Source organism: Poecile atricapillus, chromosome 20 (genome assembly GCF_030490865.1).
Source record: "Poecile atricapillus isolate bPoeAtr1 chromosome 20, bPoeAtr1.hap1, whole genome shotgun sequence".
Lineage (NCBI taxonomy): Eukaryota > Metazoa > Chordata > Aves > Passeriformes > Paridae > Poecile > Poecile atricapillus.
The window spans coordinates 9,491,457-9,508,224 of NC_081268.1; the positions used below are offsets into that span (position 1 = coordinate 9,491,457).

General features: G+C 52.6%; 1 protein-coding gene across 1 annotated transcript in view; it reads right to left on the minus strand.

Moving 5' to 3' along the window:
• CACNA1B (calcium voltage-gated channel subunit alpha1 B) overlaps positions 1-16,768 on the minus strand; it is a 182,184-nt gene that overhangs the window by 95,967 nt on the left and 69,449 nt on the right. The window contains exon 3 of the mRNA XM_058854000.1: positions 219-310. Within this exon, the coding sequence (XP_058709983.1) occupies positions 219-310 (92 nt within the window). The remainder of the gene's footprint in view (positions 1-218; positions 311-16,768) is intronic.

Genomic DNA, 16,768 nt, shown 5'->3' on the forward strand with positions numbered 1-16,768 from the left:
TTCATTCACCCCCACAGGAAAAAGAGTCCTTGGACAAATCCCTGCCCATCACTTGCAGATTTGGGAGCACAGAATGGGATGAGACACAACCACACCCTGCCAAGGGCAGGAGCCACCGACCCCAAAGAGGCAGGGGGTGAAAATATTGCTCAGAAAAGCCCTGACACCCCAAATCTGCAGAGCCTTGGGCTGGGACATCACCTTGGCACGACACTCACTTGGGATTCCCGACACGAGTTTCAGCGGCCGCAGCACCCGCACGGCTCGCAGGGTCCGCAGGTCAAAATCTGTCCCAGCAGTCGCCAGAATCCTGAAGGGAAACAGGGAAAAAAAAAATCCAGATTAAATAAAAGTTCCTCTTTCCAAAGCATGGATAAATGTGGTGTAAAACCAGCAAATATTAAACTCTGTGGTCACACTGGGGATTGTGTTCACTGGAAGGAATTCACTCCCACAAACTCCAGGGATGCTGATCCCAAATCCCTGCCTGGAAATCATCAGGCCACTAAAGAGCTGCACCCTGTGCCCCAGGAAAGCACAGCCCAAAAGGAGACAGAGAGAGGGAACTGAATCCCTCAGTAATGCTGGAAATCACCTGCCAGAATGTCCTATAATAAATCCACAGATCCCTCAGTTTGATGTCTGGTGTTTCCCAACACCTGAAGCAGTTTCTGCTCGTAGTTTCCTCTCTGTGTGCAAAATTCATTTTTATTCAGAGCATCCTCTTGGAGGAGAACATGCAGAGAGCAGGGGGTGAGTCTGACACGCCATGAAATCCAGCCCCCAGAGCAGAAAGAGTCTTAAAAATGTGATCTCAGCCCAGAAAATGAAATGGATTCCCTGCTTTAGGGCACAGCAAGGGAGAAAATATTGTCCCAGTGTCCACAAGTCACAATGATGAGAACTCCCTGCCCCATGGAGAGCACAGCAAAGCTTCTTCAATTCCTGCAGCACCTCCTGGGATGCTCCAGCGAAAACATCCTTTATTTGGGCCTGTGCTCATCCAAAGCTGGGATTTAATGATCCTGGAGGGCTTTTCCAACCTCAACAACTCTGATTCTAACTCAAGGCAGCCCCAAACCCTCCCACCATCCCTCCATCCACGGCACCACTCACACTGACCATGAGAATTTGGCCCTTTTGCCTCAGTTTCCTCATCACAGGAGCTCTTTTTTCCCCATTTTCTTGTTAACAAGAGCCCTTTTTCCTCAGTTTCTTGACACCAGGAGCCCTTTCTGCTTAGTTTCTCTCTAACAAGAGCCCTTTTTGCTCAGTTTTGTGATAACAGCCCTTTTCCCTCCATTTCTTAATAACAGGAGCCCTTTTTCCTCATTTTCCTGATAACAGGAGCCCTTTTTGCTCAGTGTTTTTGTAACTGGAGCCCTTTTTCCTCAGTTTTCCCATAACAGGAGCCACTTTTCCTCAGTTTTCCCATAACAGGAGCCACTTTTCCTCAGTTTCCTGGTAACAGGACCCCTTTTTCTGCAGTTTCCTGATAACAGGACCCCTTTTTCTGCAGTTTCCTGATAACAGGAGCCCTTTTTCTGCAGCTTCCTGGTAACAGGACCCCTTTTTCTGCAGTTTCCTGGTAACAGGACCCCTTTTTCTGCAGTTTCCTGATAACAGGACCCCTTTTTCTGCAGTTTCTTGCCCCCAGGCTGCTGAGCATTCAGCAGTGCTCAGCCACCACGGAAACCAGTCCCAGGAAAAGCAGATTTTTCTGAAAGCAGCCGTCCAATGGCACTGTGAGCTGTGCAGGATGAGGCTGTGGCAGTGCAGGGAGCACTCCCAGAACAAATCCTGAATTCAGGGACTGACTTAGCCTGGCCCAGGGAAGAGCAGGCTCAGCATTGCTGGGCGGAAAGGGCCAGACTCCATCAGCAGGAGGTGCTGGAGATCAGGAAAAAAACCTGCTGGGATCTTGGATGGCAGGAGGCAAAAACCAGCCAGGAACTGAGGAGCTGAGTATTTATTCTATAGGACACCTGTTCCCACATTCTCCCGACCTTAAAATTCCCATGACATCAGCTCCATGGATGCAGTTGGAGCACGAGCAACAGGAGACAATTTAAACCAAGAACCAGCACATGCAGAGCCTTCTAATTTAATCTTCTGCACCCAGGCCAGTGATTTCATCCTCTGCTCCCTTCCCTCCATCCTCACGGCTCAGTTGCTGGGTGGGGATAACAGAGAGGAGATAATCCTGAACATCCACCAGGGGTGATGCTCCCAACAGCACAATCAGCCAGGATGGCTTTGAGCCCTGCCTTGGGACAGGCTGGGAAAAAGGGTCCCTCATGCTCTTCTTGTGCTGGTTTTAAACTCAAAGAGAAAATGGGAGGGAATGGGTGCCAGGAAATGTTCCAAGGGGTTGAATCTTCATTCCAGAACTTTCTTCCTAACAGGCTTGATGTTAAAACCAGCCTGTTCTAACTCTGGCAGCACACACAAAGCCCCTTTCCCTAGGTTTGAGCATTTAAGTCAGGAATTCTGACATAATATTCACTGTCACCTCCCAGTTAACCTGCACAGGACGTCCCAGAGCCACCAGCTCCTGTGGCTGCAGAGCTGCTCCATGGATTCCATCACATCCCACCCAAATCCCACAGACACAGACAGCAGGAATGAGCTGTCCCTGCTCCCTCTGCCCATGAATTCATCACTCTTGGAAAACAAAACAGCCCAAGTGCCGCCTAGAGAGGTAAAGAACAGCTGCAGGCTAAACAGAGCTGGAAAAAAAATCACGGAATGGTTTGGGTTTGGGAATGGCCAGGACCTCCCCACCCTCACAACCAGGAATTCCTTCCCAGTATCCCATCCAGCCCTGCCCTCTGTGGGAACCATTCCCTGGGTCCTGTCCCTCCATCCTTGTCCCCTCTCCAGCTCTCCTGGAGCCCCTTTAGGCCCTGGAGGGGCTCTGAGCTCTCCCAGGAGCTTCTCCTCTCCAGGTGAGCACCCCCAGCTCTCCCAGGAGCTTCTCCTCTCCAGGTGAGCACCCCCAGCTCTCCCAGGAGCTTCTCCTCTCCAGGTGAGCCCCCCCAGCTCTCCCAGGAGCTTCTCCTCTCCAGGTGAGCCCCCCCAGCTCTCCCAGGAGCTTCTCCTCTCCAGGTGAGCCCCCCCAGCTCTCCCTGGAGCTTCTCCTCTCCAGGTGAGCACCCCCAGCTCTCCCAGGAGCTTCTCCTCTCCAGGTGAGCACCCCCAGCTCTCCCAGGAGCTTCTCCTCTCCAGGTGAGCACCCCCAGCTCTCCCAGGCTGGCTCCAGAGGGGCTCCAGCTCCCGGAGCAGCTCTGGGGCTCCTCTGGGCTCTCTCCAGCAGACACTGAGGGGCTGAGGGGGCAGCTCTGGGGCTGAATCCCCATGGGAACCGTGCAGATCCATCAGGCAGAGGCTGAGGAAGGCCAGGCTGAGCATCCAGCGCTGTCCCTGCTCCAGCCAGAGCTGGGTCCTGCAGCTCCTGGCATCCCACGCTCACCCCCAGGGCTCTGCAGCCCCAGCCAGGCTGTGCCAGCAGTGGAACCAGGGCACAGGGCACCCTGAGGCTCCAAAAAGTGCTGTGGTGTCAGCATCCATCCCAGGAACCCTCAGGATCTCAGGAAGGACCCAGGGCCACAACAAAGCAGCTCAGGAGGGGAAACTGGGCCAGGGTGGGGATGGTGCCTTTTCCCCTACAAAACCAAAGCTCATTTCACAAGATTCCAGTGCCCTGAAGTGCCTGGAAAAACATCTCAGTGAGGGGGAGACCTTAATTAACATCATCTGGGGCATTTGCCAAAGTGCCACCTTTGTTTTACTTTTTCCCTGGGAAAGCTCATAAAAGCCACTGCCAGTTAGGTCAGGACAAGTGGGAAATCATCCTTAAAAATAAGAGAAATGGAGAGATCAAAAGAACCAGCTGACAGGCACATCCCAAAATCCTGCTGGAGCATCCCTGGCTGCACAGCCAACAGCTGAGAACAAAGCAGAGGTGATGGGGGAGCCAATGCCAGAAGAGGGAAATCGGTTGAGAAAAGCAAAAACACAAAGAAAAAATCTGATTTAAGGTGTTAAATGGCTGGAGCTGCAGCCATTTCTGTGTCTCTGTGGGTTGTACAGAAACACAGAGATTGGAGATGTTTGGGGTGTTGCCTTGCATTGCACTTCCAAGGGTTTAAGTGCAACAAAATCAATTCCTCTGTGAAAGCTGTCTTCTTTTTGTGATGGCCAAACACCAAAAATTCCTGTTCCTGTGCTGCTGAGGAGCACCTGAGCACCCACCCTGCCACCCACAGGGGCTCAGGACCGTGGCACTCGTTCCCCAGTTTCACCAGCACTTGGGTAAATTCTGCTTTTCTCTCTGTCTCCTCCACTAAGCAGCCCTGAGTGACAGCTCTTCCCAGAGACAGCCCAGCTGTGGGATAAATGCTTGACAACTTTTATTCCAGCAACGCCTGGAATAAATTATGGAAGCGGCTTGTTCCTCTGGGTATAAAAGAAAGCAAAGAATGAAGAGAAAGTTCCTTCCCTGAACGTTCTGATAACATAAATAATTAGCAATCTCTTCCTGTAAGGGTTGGGAGCTCAGGATTGATTTGTTCTGGTTCAGCAAGACCCCGGCTGCCAGACACGGGGGATGAACATCCTTAGAGAAGCCCTGAGCAAAGGAAATGCCTTGGAATCCCTTCAGGTTTAGCCCCAGTGCTCCAAATCCTGGGGACTGGGGTGGGGAAAAGCAAATCCTGTTCCTCAGGATCATCTCCACCCTGTCTGAGAGCCACTGATGCTTCCCTCGGGATCCCTGGAATAACTTGTGGGTATTTTAATGTAACCTTGCTAATTTTTATGAACCCTAGTCCTAGAAATAAGTGGGAACAGTAATTTTTTCAGAGACCTTATCCCAAACATTTATTTCTAAGTTCCAAACCAAAAATACAAGAGGTTCCACATCAACATGAGGAAGGAATTCTTTCCCTGAGGGTGGCAGAGCCCTGGAACAGCTGCCCAGGGAGATCATGGATTCTCCCTCTCTGGAGACATCCCAAACCCACCTGGACACGTTCCTGTGTCACCTGCTCATGGGCTTGGCCAGGATGACCTCCAGAGGTCCCTTCCAACCCCAGCTGTTCTGGGATTCTGGGATTGCCCAGTCTCTCCCCAAACAGGTGCATTTCTGAGCCTTTTGTAGCCAACATTAAATTCACCACCTGCCTCCAGCAGTGCCCAGATGTGAACACAAACTCCCTCCTCCTCCTCCTCCTCCTCTGCATGGCAGAAACGCTCCCAAGTCCTGGGTGGAGACAGAGCAAAAGAGGAGCAGAATCCCCTCCCCAAAGCACCTGAAAGCCACTTTTGTGAGGATAATTCCTGAGCCAAGCTCCAGGGAGAAGCCAGATTCCTCAGGGAGGGAGAAACCACTCCTCTGCTGCAGGCACAGCAGCCAGGCAGGGAGAGCCACTCAAAGCCACCAAAGGAGGATGTGCAGGGCGTGGATTGTGCCCAGGATGAAGGAGGATGTTCAGAGAAGTCCTTGTTGCTGCTAAGCAGGACAGACAGGACAGGCAGCGCTGCAGAGTGGCAAAGGAGGCTCGATTGCAATCAGCACTGACAGCTGGCAGGGAAATGCACACAGCCAAAAGCATCCCAGGGAGCTCACGCTGGGAAAACCGAGTACAGAGGAGCTAAAACCATCCTGAGCTTCAGTGGGGCTCGGAAAGTGGGTGACACCTCGAGCCTCACCCATCACAGCACAAAGGAGAGGTGCTGCTCTCTGTCCTTGGGAATGGGCAGCCCTGAATGTCATTCCAGAGGTTCCCCAGGGCAGGAGTTGGGAGCAGAAAGAATTTCCTGGAGAGTTCTGGTGTCACCCACCCCACAGTCAAGATATGAAGGGTTTTGTCTCAGCAGCAGACAGGATTCTTCAAGGGGAATTTCAGGATCAACAAAACATTTCAAGTATTTTTACTTTAGGGGATGTAAATGAGAGAGCAACAGAACAACATTTGGGGATTGTTTCATTTGTCAAGTTCTAAAATGAAGCATTCCCGGCTTTAAATACATTTTCCTTTTTAGTGGAAGCAATTCTTGTCAAGCCTGCAAATAGTTTTGCCTTGATTTAGTGCTGCCATTTTCCAAAAAAACTATGAAATCCCGAGCCCTGTGTGAGTGAAAAACGTCACCCAAACCAAGCCCTGCCCTTCAGAGCTGTGCCAGGAGTGCTGGAGGAGCAGGGCTGTGCTCAAAGCACACAGCAAAGGGCACAGGCCAGCTGGTGGGTGGATGGGGGATGGATTTTCCTGCCAGGTGGGCTAACAGGGCAGCACAGACTGCGGGAGGAGAGAGCTCTGAGTCACCAAAACACATCCCAACCCTCCTTCCCTCCAGGAGCCATCCAGAAGCTCCGTGCCAGGCTGCCCTGGGATGGAGGCTGTGTGATTTGGAGGCACAGCCACCTCTCCCTCTGCACTTGGCCGGTCCCCAGGAGGAGCTGCTCAGGAGCTGGGCAGGAAATCAGCGCTAGCAAAGCCCAGGGGTGCTGGAAAAACAAAACAAAACCGGTGGGAAGAAGAGCTCAGCCCTCCCCAGTGGAGCTGCTGGGAGAGGGAAGGGAGCAGCAGCCAGGGAGGGGAGGGAAAACACCGGTTTGTGTTTGTGCCAGTGCTGGCACATCAGGAGGGAAAGCAGGGAAAGGTCACTCTTTTCTGGGCCCCTGCTCTGCAGGGTGTTCCCCTCTGGAGGGCTGGGGGATGTCCCAGTGCAGCCACCCCACCCCAAATCACTGCTGGGGGAGGCAGAGAATGACAAAAGGTCAGCACTCCTGCAGAGTGAGGGCCAAAAACATCCATAAAATAAACGGGGAAGTGGAGAGTGGACAGGGAGGTGATTCCTGCTGCCATTGCACTGTTCTGTGCTCTCTCCCAGCCTCAGGACCTTTTGTCTCCAAGGTGAGAGGTCTCTGGGGGAGCAGGCACAGATTTGATATTCCTCACACACCTCCAGTCCCAACCTGCTGCCCCAGAGATCCCAAATCCCGGCATTTTTGCACCTGCCCTCGCTCAGACATCCCGTGGTGCCAGTGCTCGCACAGGTAGGCAGCTCCCAGATCAACAAGGCTGGACTAAAACTCAGGAGATCCTTAAAAAAATAACATTTAAAGTCTCCCTTTGCCTTGTGAACCCTCAGCTTTTGGAGGCAGCTGGGGTCAGGTTTTCAAGCTTTATCCACAAACCACAAAAATACAGATTTCAAGTAAAATCAGAAACTCTCCTCTTGCCACCAGGATTAAAATAAGGCCTCAGATCTCCTAATCTGTCTTGCAGTGTAATATTTCTTTTTTTAATACACACCTTATTGCCCCTCAAGGGATATAATTATTCCTCTTTCTCAGTTTTGTTGTTTTATTTTTGGCCAGAACTCTCGCACCAAACATGCAATGTTGTTCTAAGGAAAACACAGTTTGCCAAGACATCTAAAATATTGTGTATTCCCTCCATCTGCTTCTCCTAAATAAACCCAGGGCCTTATCTAATATAATGAGTAGCTGTTGGCAATAATTTCATAGCCATCTGTACTGTGCTTTAAACCTGTTGCAAGCTGGGCTGTGGACAGGGAAAAGTCAGAATTTATTCCTTTAGTATCAAAACCAGGAATTGGAACTCCCCCTCTTCTGTTTTTCAGGATAATTTAGCCATGACAGCTCCTGTGCTGGGTGCTTGGGGAGCAGTATTTCATGAATGTGGCAAATAAATTCAATTTTCCTCCCTGTTTTTTGTAGATAAAAGTGGAGTTCTGCAGCAGAGAAGGTGCAGGGCAGTTCCAGGTGGGTGCTGCCTCCAGGAGCTGGGTCTGCCACCACCTTCACACCCCAACAGGCCCTGCTGGGGATCACCAGCCCAGAAAATTTGATTCTTTAATTTAAAAAGTCTCTTCTGGCTGCACTCAGCTGCAAGAAGCACAGCCTGCAAGTTCCCAGCGCCCAGATATGCTGGGGAGTTCATAGGATCATAAAATCTGGAATATCCTGAGCTGCAAGGAATCCACGAGGATCATCCTGTCCAACTCCTGGTCCTGCACCACCCCACCACGAGCCTGGAGGTCACCAAAATCTGAAAGAGGGGAAATTTAGAGAGAGATCAGGAAGGAATTGTCCCTTGGCAGGGTGGGGACAGGGTGCCCAGAGCAGCTGGGGCTGCCCCTGGATCCCTGGAAGTGCCCAAGGCCAGGCTGGAGCAGCCTGGGATGGTGGGAGCTGTCCCTGCCCACGGCAGGGGGTGGAAGTGGATGAGTTTTAAGGTCCCTCCCAACCTGTAACATTCCAGAATCCTCCCTGCCTAGCAGGGTCCCTGGAGCTGTCACCCCAGATGGGGTTTGGACACCTCAGGGAAGAGGCTCCAAACCTCCCTGAGCTCCTGTTCCAGCAATGAAAGGGCCAATGCAATGGGCAGGTGGGACCTCAGGGGCCAGAGCCATGTCACTGGCACAGGGAAGTGACATCTTTATAGCAGTAGAGGGGAATGTGCTTAAATTAATTGGCTGTTCAGATAACAGAGGCTCCCACTCTCCACTGGGCTGTTACCAAGCCTGGAATTGCTGCAGATAAAAGTCTGGCAGCGTTTTCATCATAAACTCCACATTTCTGGGCTGTGGATTCCAGCCCTTAAAAAAATCCATGCTGTGGGCAGAAATCTGCCATCCCAGCTCCCAGCGCAGCAGCAAATGTTTGTGTTTTCCAAGTCTCCAGAGCAATCCCACGGGGCACTTCTGGAGCAGAGATGGAAGTTGCAGTTTTCACAGGTTTCAGAGCCCAGGCAGGGAGGTTTTTCCATGTGCTGCAGCCTCCTGAAACACAGAGCACCCAGCAGGGATAACCCCGGCTGTGGTGCAGCTGCTGATGTGCTGCAGCCACTTCTCCTCATATCCTGAATTTCTGGAGCAGGAGAGAGAGAGAGAGAGAGAGATCCGTGGGGGATTTCTCAGCCAGGTGCAGGAGAGGAGCAGCCCACAGCAGCTTTGTGATGAGGCAGCGCAGGAGAACATCGCACTGAGGCCTTTGGGATGCCGGCCAACAGCATCAGATGCTCGCTGTTGATGCAGCCCATTGCTGTGAAATGGTCCAGAAAACCCCCCCAGCTCTTGGGCAGCCGAGTTAAGTGTTGTGTTTGGAGCTAAATCAGCCCAGGCTCAGCTCTGCAGCCAACAGGGGAGAGCACGGGCAGGGAAAAAGAAACCCAGAGCAGCGCTGGCACGCCCTGGGGTCCTAAATGTGGGTTCAGCAAGGAGGGGTGTAAGAGCTGATGAGTTTAATCATCTGTGAGACAAGTCACCGTTCCACTCCATGCTGCTGTTTCCGATCTAAAACACACCGCTCTTGCTTCTGCTGGGATTTTTGGGGAGATGCTTCGCGTTTGGGTTTAAATCTCAGGTGGGTGGCAGCGCCCAGCTCCAGCCTCTTCCTCCTCAGTTCCTCTCCCCAAACCCACCCGATTCCACTCTCCGAGCACTAAAATGCTCCGGAGGGGCCGCTCCGGGGCTGCAGCCGCCCACGGCGAGCAGGGACGGAGCTGGGAAGGCTTTTCCAGCCTCTTGCCATTATGATAATTGGGATTTGCACGGAGCAGAGCATCGTCTAGACAGCGCTGAGCTCCGAGCCGGGAAGGTGCGGGAGGAGGATTCAGGGTGGTTTCCAGAGTAAGCGATTGTGACATTTGCAGAGTCATCGCCTTCCCTCCAGCCGGGATGCGGAGCCCTCCCCTCTCCCGTAGCCCTGGAAACAGCGGCAGGAGGCAGCTCCAGATGTGCCCTGGGCTGGGCTCCGAGGTGGCACTGGGGACACCGGGATTTGTCCCCCCCCCAGTCCATCGGGGGAAATGGATCTGGTAAATTCTTTATCTGATATTCCTGCGTCCAGCCTCGGGGCAGGGGATTGGGATGAGGAGGGAGGGCTGGGGAGACTCCAGCACCTACAAAAATTCAACTCCTTCCCTCCAGCTTGTTTGGGGGGTGCTTCAAAACTCCTTCTGCTTTGTCCCTGCTCCGATTGTGTTTTCCCCAGATGCCCTGGAGCAGTTCACAGCCCAGGTCAGACACTTCTGCAGCACCGGGATGTTGCCATCGTGTCCCAGGCTCTGAGGGGAGCAGCACCAAGCAAGGACACAACACTGCAGCCTCAATTCTAGCATTAGGAGCTGCCCTGGCAAAATGCAAAAACAAACTGAATTCCAGAATGGTTTGGGTTGGATGGAAGGTTAAAATCCATCTCATTCCACGGGCAGGGACACCTCCCACCATCCCAGGGTGATCCAAGCCCTGTCCAGCCTGGCCTTGGGCACTGCCAGGGATCCAGGGGCAGCCCCAGCTGCTCTGGGCACCCTGTGCCAGGGCCTGCCCACCCTGCCAGGGAACAATTCCTGCCCAATCTCCCACCTTAATTTCCTCTCTTTCATAGATTGGTGTGATTTGGAAAGCACCTTAAAGCTCATCTCATTCCAACCCCTTCCCAAGGGCAGGAACACCTTCCAGGTCACTCAGGTGCCACATCTCTGTGGCAATAACTCCAGCAAACCAAGAAGTGTTGCTTGTTCTTAGAAAAAGCACTCAAAAATAAGCTGGAGAAAGCCTTTTTTTTTCCACCAAAAATGTTTGTTTTCAGGGAAACATCAATTTCAGTTTTCCAGTGGGAAATAACAAAACATTTTGGTTTCGCTTTAAGTTCAAATATGACTTCAGATTTTATTTTTATTTGGTTGCTTTTAACTGCAGCAATATTGTAAAGCAGGCTGAAAGCAGCATTTCCACTTAAAATCAGGCTGAAACCTCCCAGGGGGAATCTCTACTTTCTAAACCAAAAAATTTTTGGAATGAGGATTATTCCTCCAGCATTTCTCAGTAGGAAAAAGCGTGGATTTCTGGGTGACCACCTTCCAAACCTGGAGGGAAAAACTGTCACCTTAAGTTGTGTCATCACCTGTTCCCATGGGGATGGGGTTTGAGGTCAGACCCTTTGGGATGGAGATAATTTGGTGCTTCCAGCTCACCTTCAGAGCCACAAGGAGAGGTGGGGACAGCAGGAGCCTCCTGAGGAGTCCCCAGCCACCATTCCCAGCTCCCTTTCTCCTGGCTCAGGGAATCCCACTCACCTTTCAGCTGTGACAGCTGCCATGACTGATGGCACTGTGATATTTACCCGAGCGTGCTGCTTGTCACAGCAGCCTTCAGCACATCACGCTTTTGGCAGGGGAGGGAACTCCTGCAGTTCCCTGAAGCTCATGGAAAAGCGATGGATTTATGATGGCCCTTCCCTTGTCACATTCCCCCAGAGCCTGGCGTGGTGTGGAAGGAAGGAAAGCTCAGCCAGACACAAGCACTGAGAAAGGGAAGAGGATCCAGGGGGGTTGGATGGAGGGGAAGGTGGGGAATGGATCAATGGGATCAATGGGATCAATCCCTCTGGAATCCACCCCAGAGGGACTTGGCAAGACACACCCTTCTCCTGGAGCACAGGAGCGGGGATGTGCAGGATACAGAGCTCCAGCAATGAGGAAAGTCAGGCTGTGGGAGGGGGAGAGAAAGAGGAAGGCTGGAGGGTGCCAAGCACCATCAATGCCACAGCTCTGCCAAGAGCTGGAGGGACGGAGCTGACACCTCGGGTTTGCAGATGACAAAAGTTACAGGCTGGGCTAAAACCAGGATTTGGATTTTATCTCAGATCCAGCCTTTCTTCAGGAGAAAAGGAACATTTTAGCCTGGAAGTTCCCAAACCCTCTCTGGAGTTGCTCAGATGGAATGAGCAGGTTTTGAGGGACACAGCTCCCCCCTCTCCTGTAACTCAGCTGCAGTTCCCCAGTCAGTGCCCATCACTGCCGTCCCACCCTGCCCATGCCACCCTATCCCCTCTTCCACGAGGGATGCTGAATCCTGGAGTATCCTGGACTTTGCTGTCCCAACCCTCAGCACCTCCTCTGAGCCAGAAACTCATCCTCACATGCCCTTATTCCAGCTAAAATCACACCAAAGGCCGTGCCAGGATCGATGTCTCCCCATCCCCAGCATCTCCTGGATTCTGAGCACAGGATGTGCCAAAGACCAAGCTGATGAACCCAAAGTGAGGGGAAAACTGAAGGCATCAAACTCATTAAAGTAATGAGTGCCCTGGAGCAGGGTTTGAAGCTCCTTTGCACAGAAAGAAGAGGCTGAATCCACACACGCAGCTCCATCAAACCCCTGCAAGTCACAGCTGAGTGCAAGAGTTAAACTTGCAGCTTTTCCCTGTCCCAGTTGCAGGAGGGAAGACTTTTTTCCCTTTCATTTTCCTCTCTCTCCTCCTGTCTCCCTTGTTACATGAATGAGGCAGCAGAATTTTTATGGCTTTTATGGCTTTTATGTCCTGCAAAAGCTCAGAGCAAACGGGACCACTGTGACTTTTGCAGTGTTCTGTAATTCCAGCAGCTGCCCAGAACCCCTTCCCTCCCCAGGGAGAGGGGACAGCCAGGAAAAGCACCTTGTTGCTCAGAGGAAATCAGCTGTGGGATTTTCCTGCTGGAAAGCATCAGCATTAGTAGGGATCAGCCAAGAGGGAATACTGGGAATAACCAAGGGCTGGATGCAAGAGGCTCCCACCAGTCCCTGCCACACATCCCAGACCAGGGTGGAGAAAACGAGGGCAGAGCACCCCAGGAAGCTCCCAGGGATAGAGTTTTGTGCTTCACAGGGAATGAAAAGCAAACACTTCAGTGCTGCTAAAGGGGAGAGGGTTGTCAGCCCTTCCCACAGCACAGAGAACGGGAATTCCCCTTTGGGAAATGGAGATGCAGCCAAGTCCTGAACCTTACACAGAACCACCAAGCCCAGCCAAGACCCAAGCCCAGGCTTTCCCCCAAAGCTCTGCCTTCTGTTTCCCTTCTCCTTTGCTGATCCACATCTCCACAGCCCCATTCCCATCGGATGAGACCGCTCTGAACCCCATCCTGCTCCCAGGCTGCTGCATCTCCCTCCCAGCTGCTTAAAAACACACAGGGCTTCTCCCCCTGTTCCTTCCTCTTCCCCAGTCCTCCTCTTTCTCTTTAACCTGAAATCCCCTTGAAACAAACAGAGAGAACAGCCCTGGCTGCCACAGGCGAGCAATAACCCAGGAAATTTTAATCCCTGCCTGTGATTGTACAGAGGAACACAGAGTGAGATAAAAGGCTCACCAGCCCTGGCATTATTATATTAGAAAGGTAATTATCTCTTCTGCCACCTGACTTTGGGCTTTCTTCATTTAATGAAGTTTCCAGCTCGTGTTTGCAGCCACTTGCTAGAAACATGAGAGAGAATTGTCTGCTCTGAGGGGAGAGCCAGCAGAGCCAGGCTGGGAGGAGAAGGAAGGAAGGGGAGAGGAAATCAGAGCTCCTGGCAGCTGCTGGTTCCTGTGTCCCAGCACAGAGCCGGGCCAGAGGCACCCTGAGGTTTCAGCCCAAAGCACAGCTGCACACACCCAAATTCACATTTGTTTCAAGGCCCAGAGATCCTGATCTTCTGGGCTCTTTCCAAACCATCAGGAGGGCTGAGGGGATGTTAAAATAAAAAGATAGTTTTGCCTTTTGATGCTGCTGAATAATGCAGGAAAGAGAGTGCCCAGCCCACCAGAGAAGCCTGGAATGGCTCGGATGGAAGGGACCTTAAATCCCATCCTATCCACCCCAGCCATGGCAGGGACACCTCCCACCATCCCAGGCTGCTCCCAGCCCTGTCCAGCCTGGCCTTGGGCACTGCCAGGGATCCAGGGGCAGCCCCAGCTGCTCTGGGCACCCTGTGCCAGGGCCTGCCCACCCTGCCAGGGAACAATTCCTGCCCAATATCCCATCCAGCCCTGCCCTCTGGCACTGGGAGCCATTCCCTGTGTCCTGTCCCTCCAGCTCTCATCCAAAATCCCTCTCCAGCTCTCCTGGAGCCCCTTTGGGCCCTGGAAGGGGCTGTGAGCTCTCCCTGGAGCTTCTCTTGTCCAGGTGAGCACCCCCAGCTGTCCCAGCCTGGCTCCAGGGCAGAGGGGCTCCAGCCCTGGGAGCAGCTCCATGGCCTCCTCTGGACTTGTTCCAGCAGCTCCAGGTCTTTCCCACCATCACCAAACCAGCTCCCCATGTTCCTGACAGGATCCAAATGAGAAGGGAAACTGAGGCACCAAGCAGGAGAAGAACCTCAGAGCAAGACCAGGGGCACCCCCAACCCTCACCCACATCCAACTCCACCCAAAAACTTTCTGTGTGAATTTGGACCAAAACTTCTCCAGGCCCCTGAGCCCCCCTTGTTTGTGTCTCTAAGCATGGCAGCAACACGAGGGCTCTGCTCCTGCAGACAATCAATTATCCAGAAAGGAACAAACGAAATACAATTTAACCAAGGACACCTTGTACAGATCACACCATGAAGATCTTGCCTGACACATGTTGGCTGCATCATTTCATAGAGGGATTTTTTTTTTTTTTCTTTTTGTCCTTTGTACTCTGAGTAGAACAAAACTCCCCTTGCAGACACTTCATTGCACTAATTACCACCTCTGGGGGAACATTTGGAAAAATTACTGTCTGTTACCAGTGCATAAGTGACCACACGATGTCCCCTGCATCCCTGCCACCAAAGTTTCAACTGAAGAGGAGGGACAGAGCCATGTAAAGCTCCCAGAAGGATCAGTTCAGCCTGTGCTGTTTGTCTTATGCCCTTGCACAAGAGCATTTGTTTTTTCCCTTAATGATAAGTGACTCTGTAATGATTTGGAATGATATCCTACAACACCAAAGTGACAACAGGTTTCAGCTGACTCCTCTCAGCCTCAAAATCTGCACTGATTTTGCTCAGACTGAAGGTTTGGTGTCTTTGGGTGGCTGCTCCTCGCTTCCAGCGCTTACCATTTTAAAATGGAGATGAACAATCCCAAAACTTTGCTCCCTCAAAACCTCTCAGCACCCAACACCTCTGAGCCCCACAGAAGAAGCAGCGCAGAGCCTGCCCCACAGCTCCACCAGAGCATCCCTGGCCACCCCAGCTGCCCTCTGGCACTGGGAGCCATTCCCTGGCTCCTGTCCCTCCATCCTTTGTCCCTCTCCAGCATTCCTGGAACCCCTTTAGGCCCTGGAGGGGCTCTGAGCTCTCCCTGGAGCCCCTTTTCCCCACCTCAAAGCCAGATTGTCTTCCATCACAACATCCAGCCTCTCCATAGGGTGCAAGGTCAGCAAATGCTGCTCCCTGGCTCAGCCTGTGCTCTCCTGCAGCCCAGATAATTGACTCCTGTGCAGCTTTCATCTCCTCCCTGCGCTGGGAAGATGAAGTCAAATTCCACCTTCCAAATTCCTCGTGCCACCCTTGCCAGTCAATAAATCCCTGCCACCCTCACCCTGTGGTTTGCAGCTCTGAGATCAGAGCACTCCTGGCCACGGCCCCTCTCATCTGTCACACAGAAACACCAGCAGCCTTTCACCCGCTTTTAATTATTTATTTCAACAGGAAAGGAGAGAGGAAAACATCCCCTGGCCAGCCTGTGTCAGCAATTAAGGAGCATGAAATATCTGGCAGGAACAGCTTTCTAACCAGAGCTCCGGCCTGTCCTTGTCCCGTCCCCCTGCCAAGCAGGAGCCCTGAGGAGGGACCTTGGAGCAGGGCTGGCTCCAGGGAGAGCAGCAATTCTGTCCCAAGGGATCTCTCTTGGCTGCCCCAAAGCTTTTCACCGCTCCCAGGTGCTGTTTGAACCCTCAGCCCCACAGCAGCAGCTCTCAGTTCCTCACAGATCCGCTGCCCTCAGGCTCTGCCCACCCAGCACGGCCCAGGCACCACATTCCCCCTCAAAAAATGGTCATGGCCACAAAAAAATTCATCCAGGCTTCCTCCCACACCTGGACACCATCCCAGCACAGTGAGCAGCGGGAATTCTGTCCCGAGGGATCTCTTGGCTGGCCTGAGGCCTCTCAGCCTCCAAGCTGCTGTTTGAACCCTCAGCCCCACAGGCCCTGAGGCAGCAGAACCAGCTCTCAATTACAGCTCCCCACTGCCCTCAGCCTCTGCTCACTCCAGCCTGGCCCCAAGGGATCTCCTTTCCCCTGCACTGGATCCAGACAGACACCAAGAGTTGTGCTAGCAATGATTTGAAGAGCCTGAGGCACAAGAAACAAGCTGAGCTCAGCGGCAGCTCTGCTCCAGGGCTCCTCAGGGCAGGGACTGTCACTGCCCAAACACAGAATTCAGTGCAGCCTCACAGATCCTCAAAGCTGACAGAATTCCAGTTAATCCTTTAGGCTCCCTCCATGGACATCCCCCAAGGAGAAAAGGAGCACCCAGGAAGGGTGAGGCTGTGAAGGACCATGCCAAGGGCTGCATGAAGTGACCTCCATGGCATTTCCACCAGCAGCCACGTGCTGGCCTTCCCCTCTCCAAGCTCTAAGTGCCAAATTCCCTTATAAATTCTATTACCCCCATCTGAGCAGTTTCCATTGCTCCAAAGCTTCCAGCCCCAGCTATAAATGGCATTTGACAGTGCCTGCTCTTATTTCACTTCCAACAGGCCTCTGGCAGGGACCTGCTCTGCAGGAGGAGCCAAGGCTCTCCCTGCCTGTCCCTCTCTCCTGGCCACCTCGAGAGGTTTAGGGCATGGAAAAGTGACCCCATGTCTCAGTAATCAGGTGGGGAGTCAGGAAAAGGCAGGAAGCCACCTGAGGAGAGGCAGAGGGGTGATGCCAGCTCTAGTCAGTCCCTGGCATTTTAATATTGCCCTAAAAATTCCGTTTTTCTGCTTCATTCTGGGAGAAGCCCTTAGAAAACCTCTTTGGCCCCA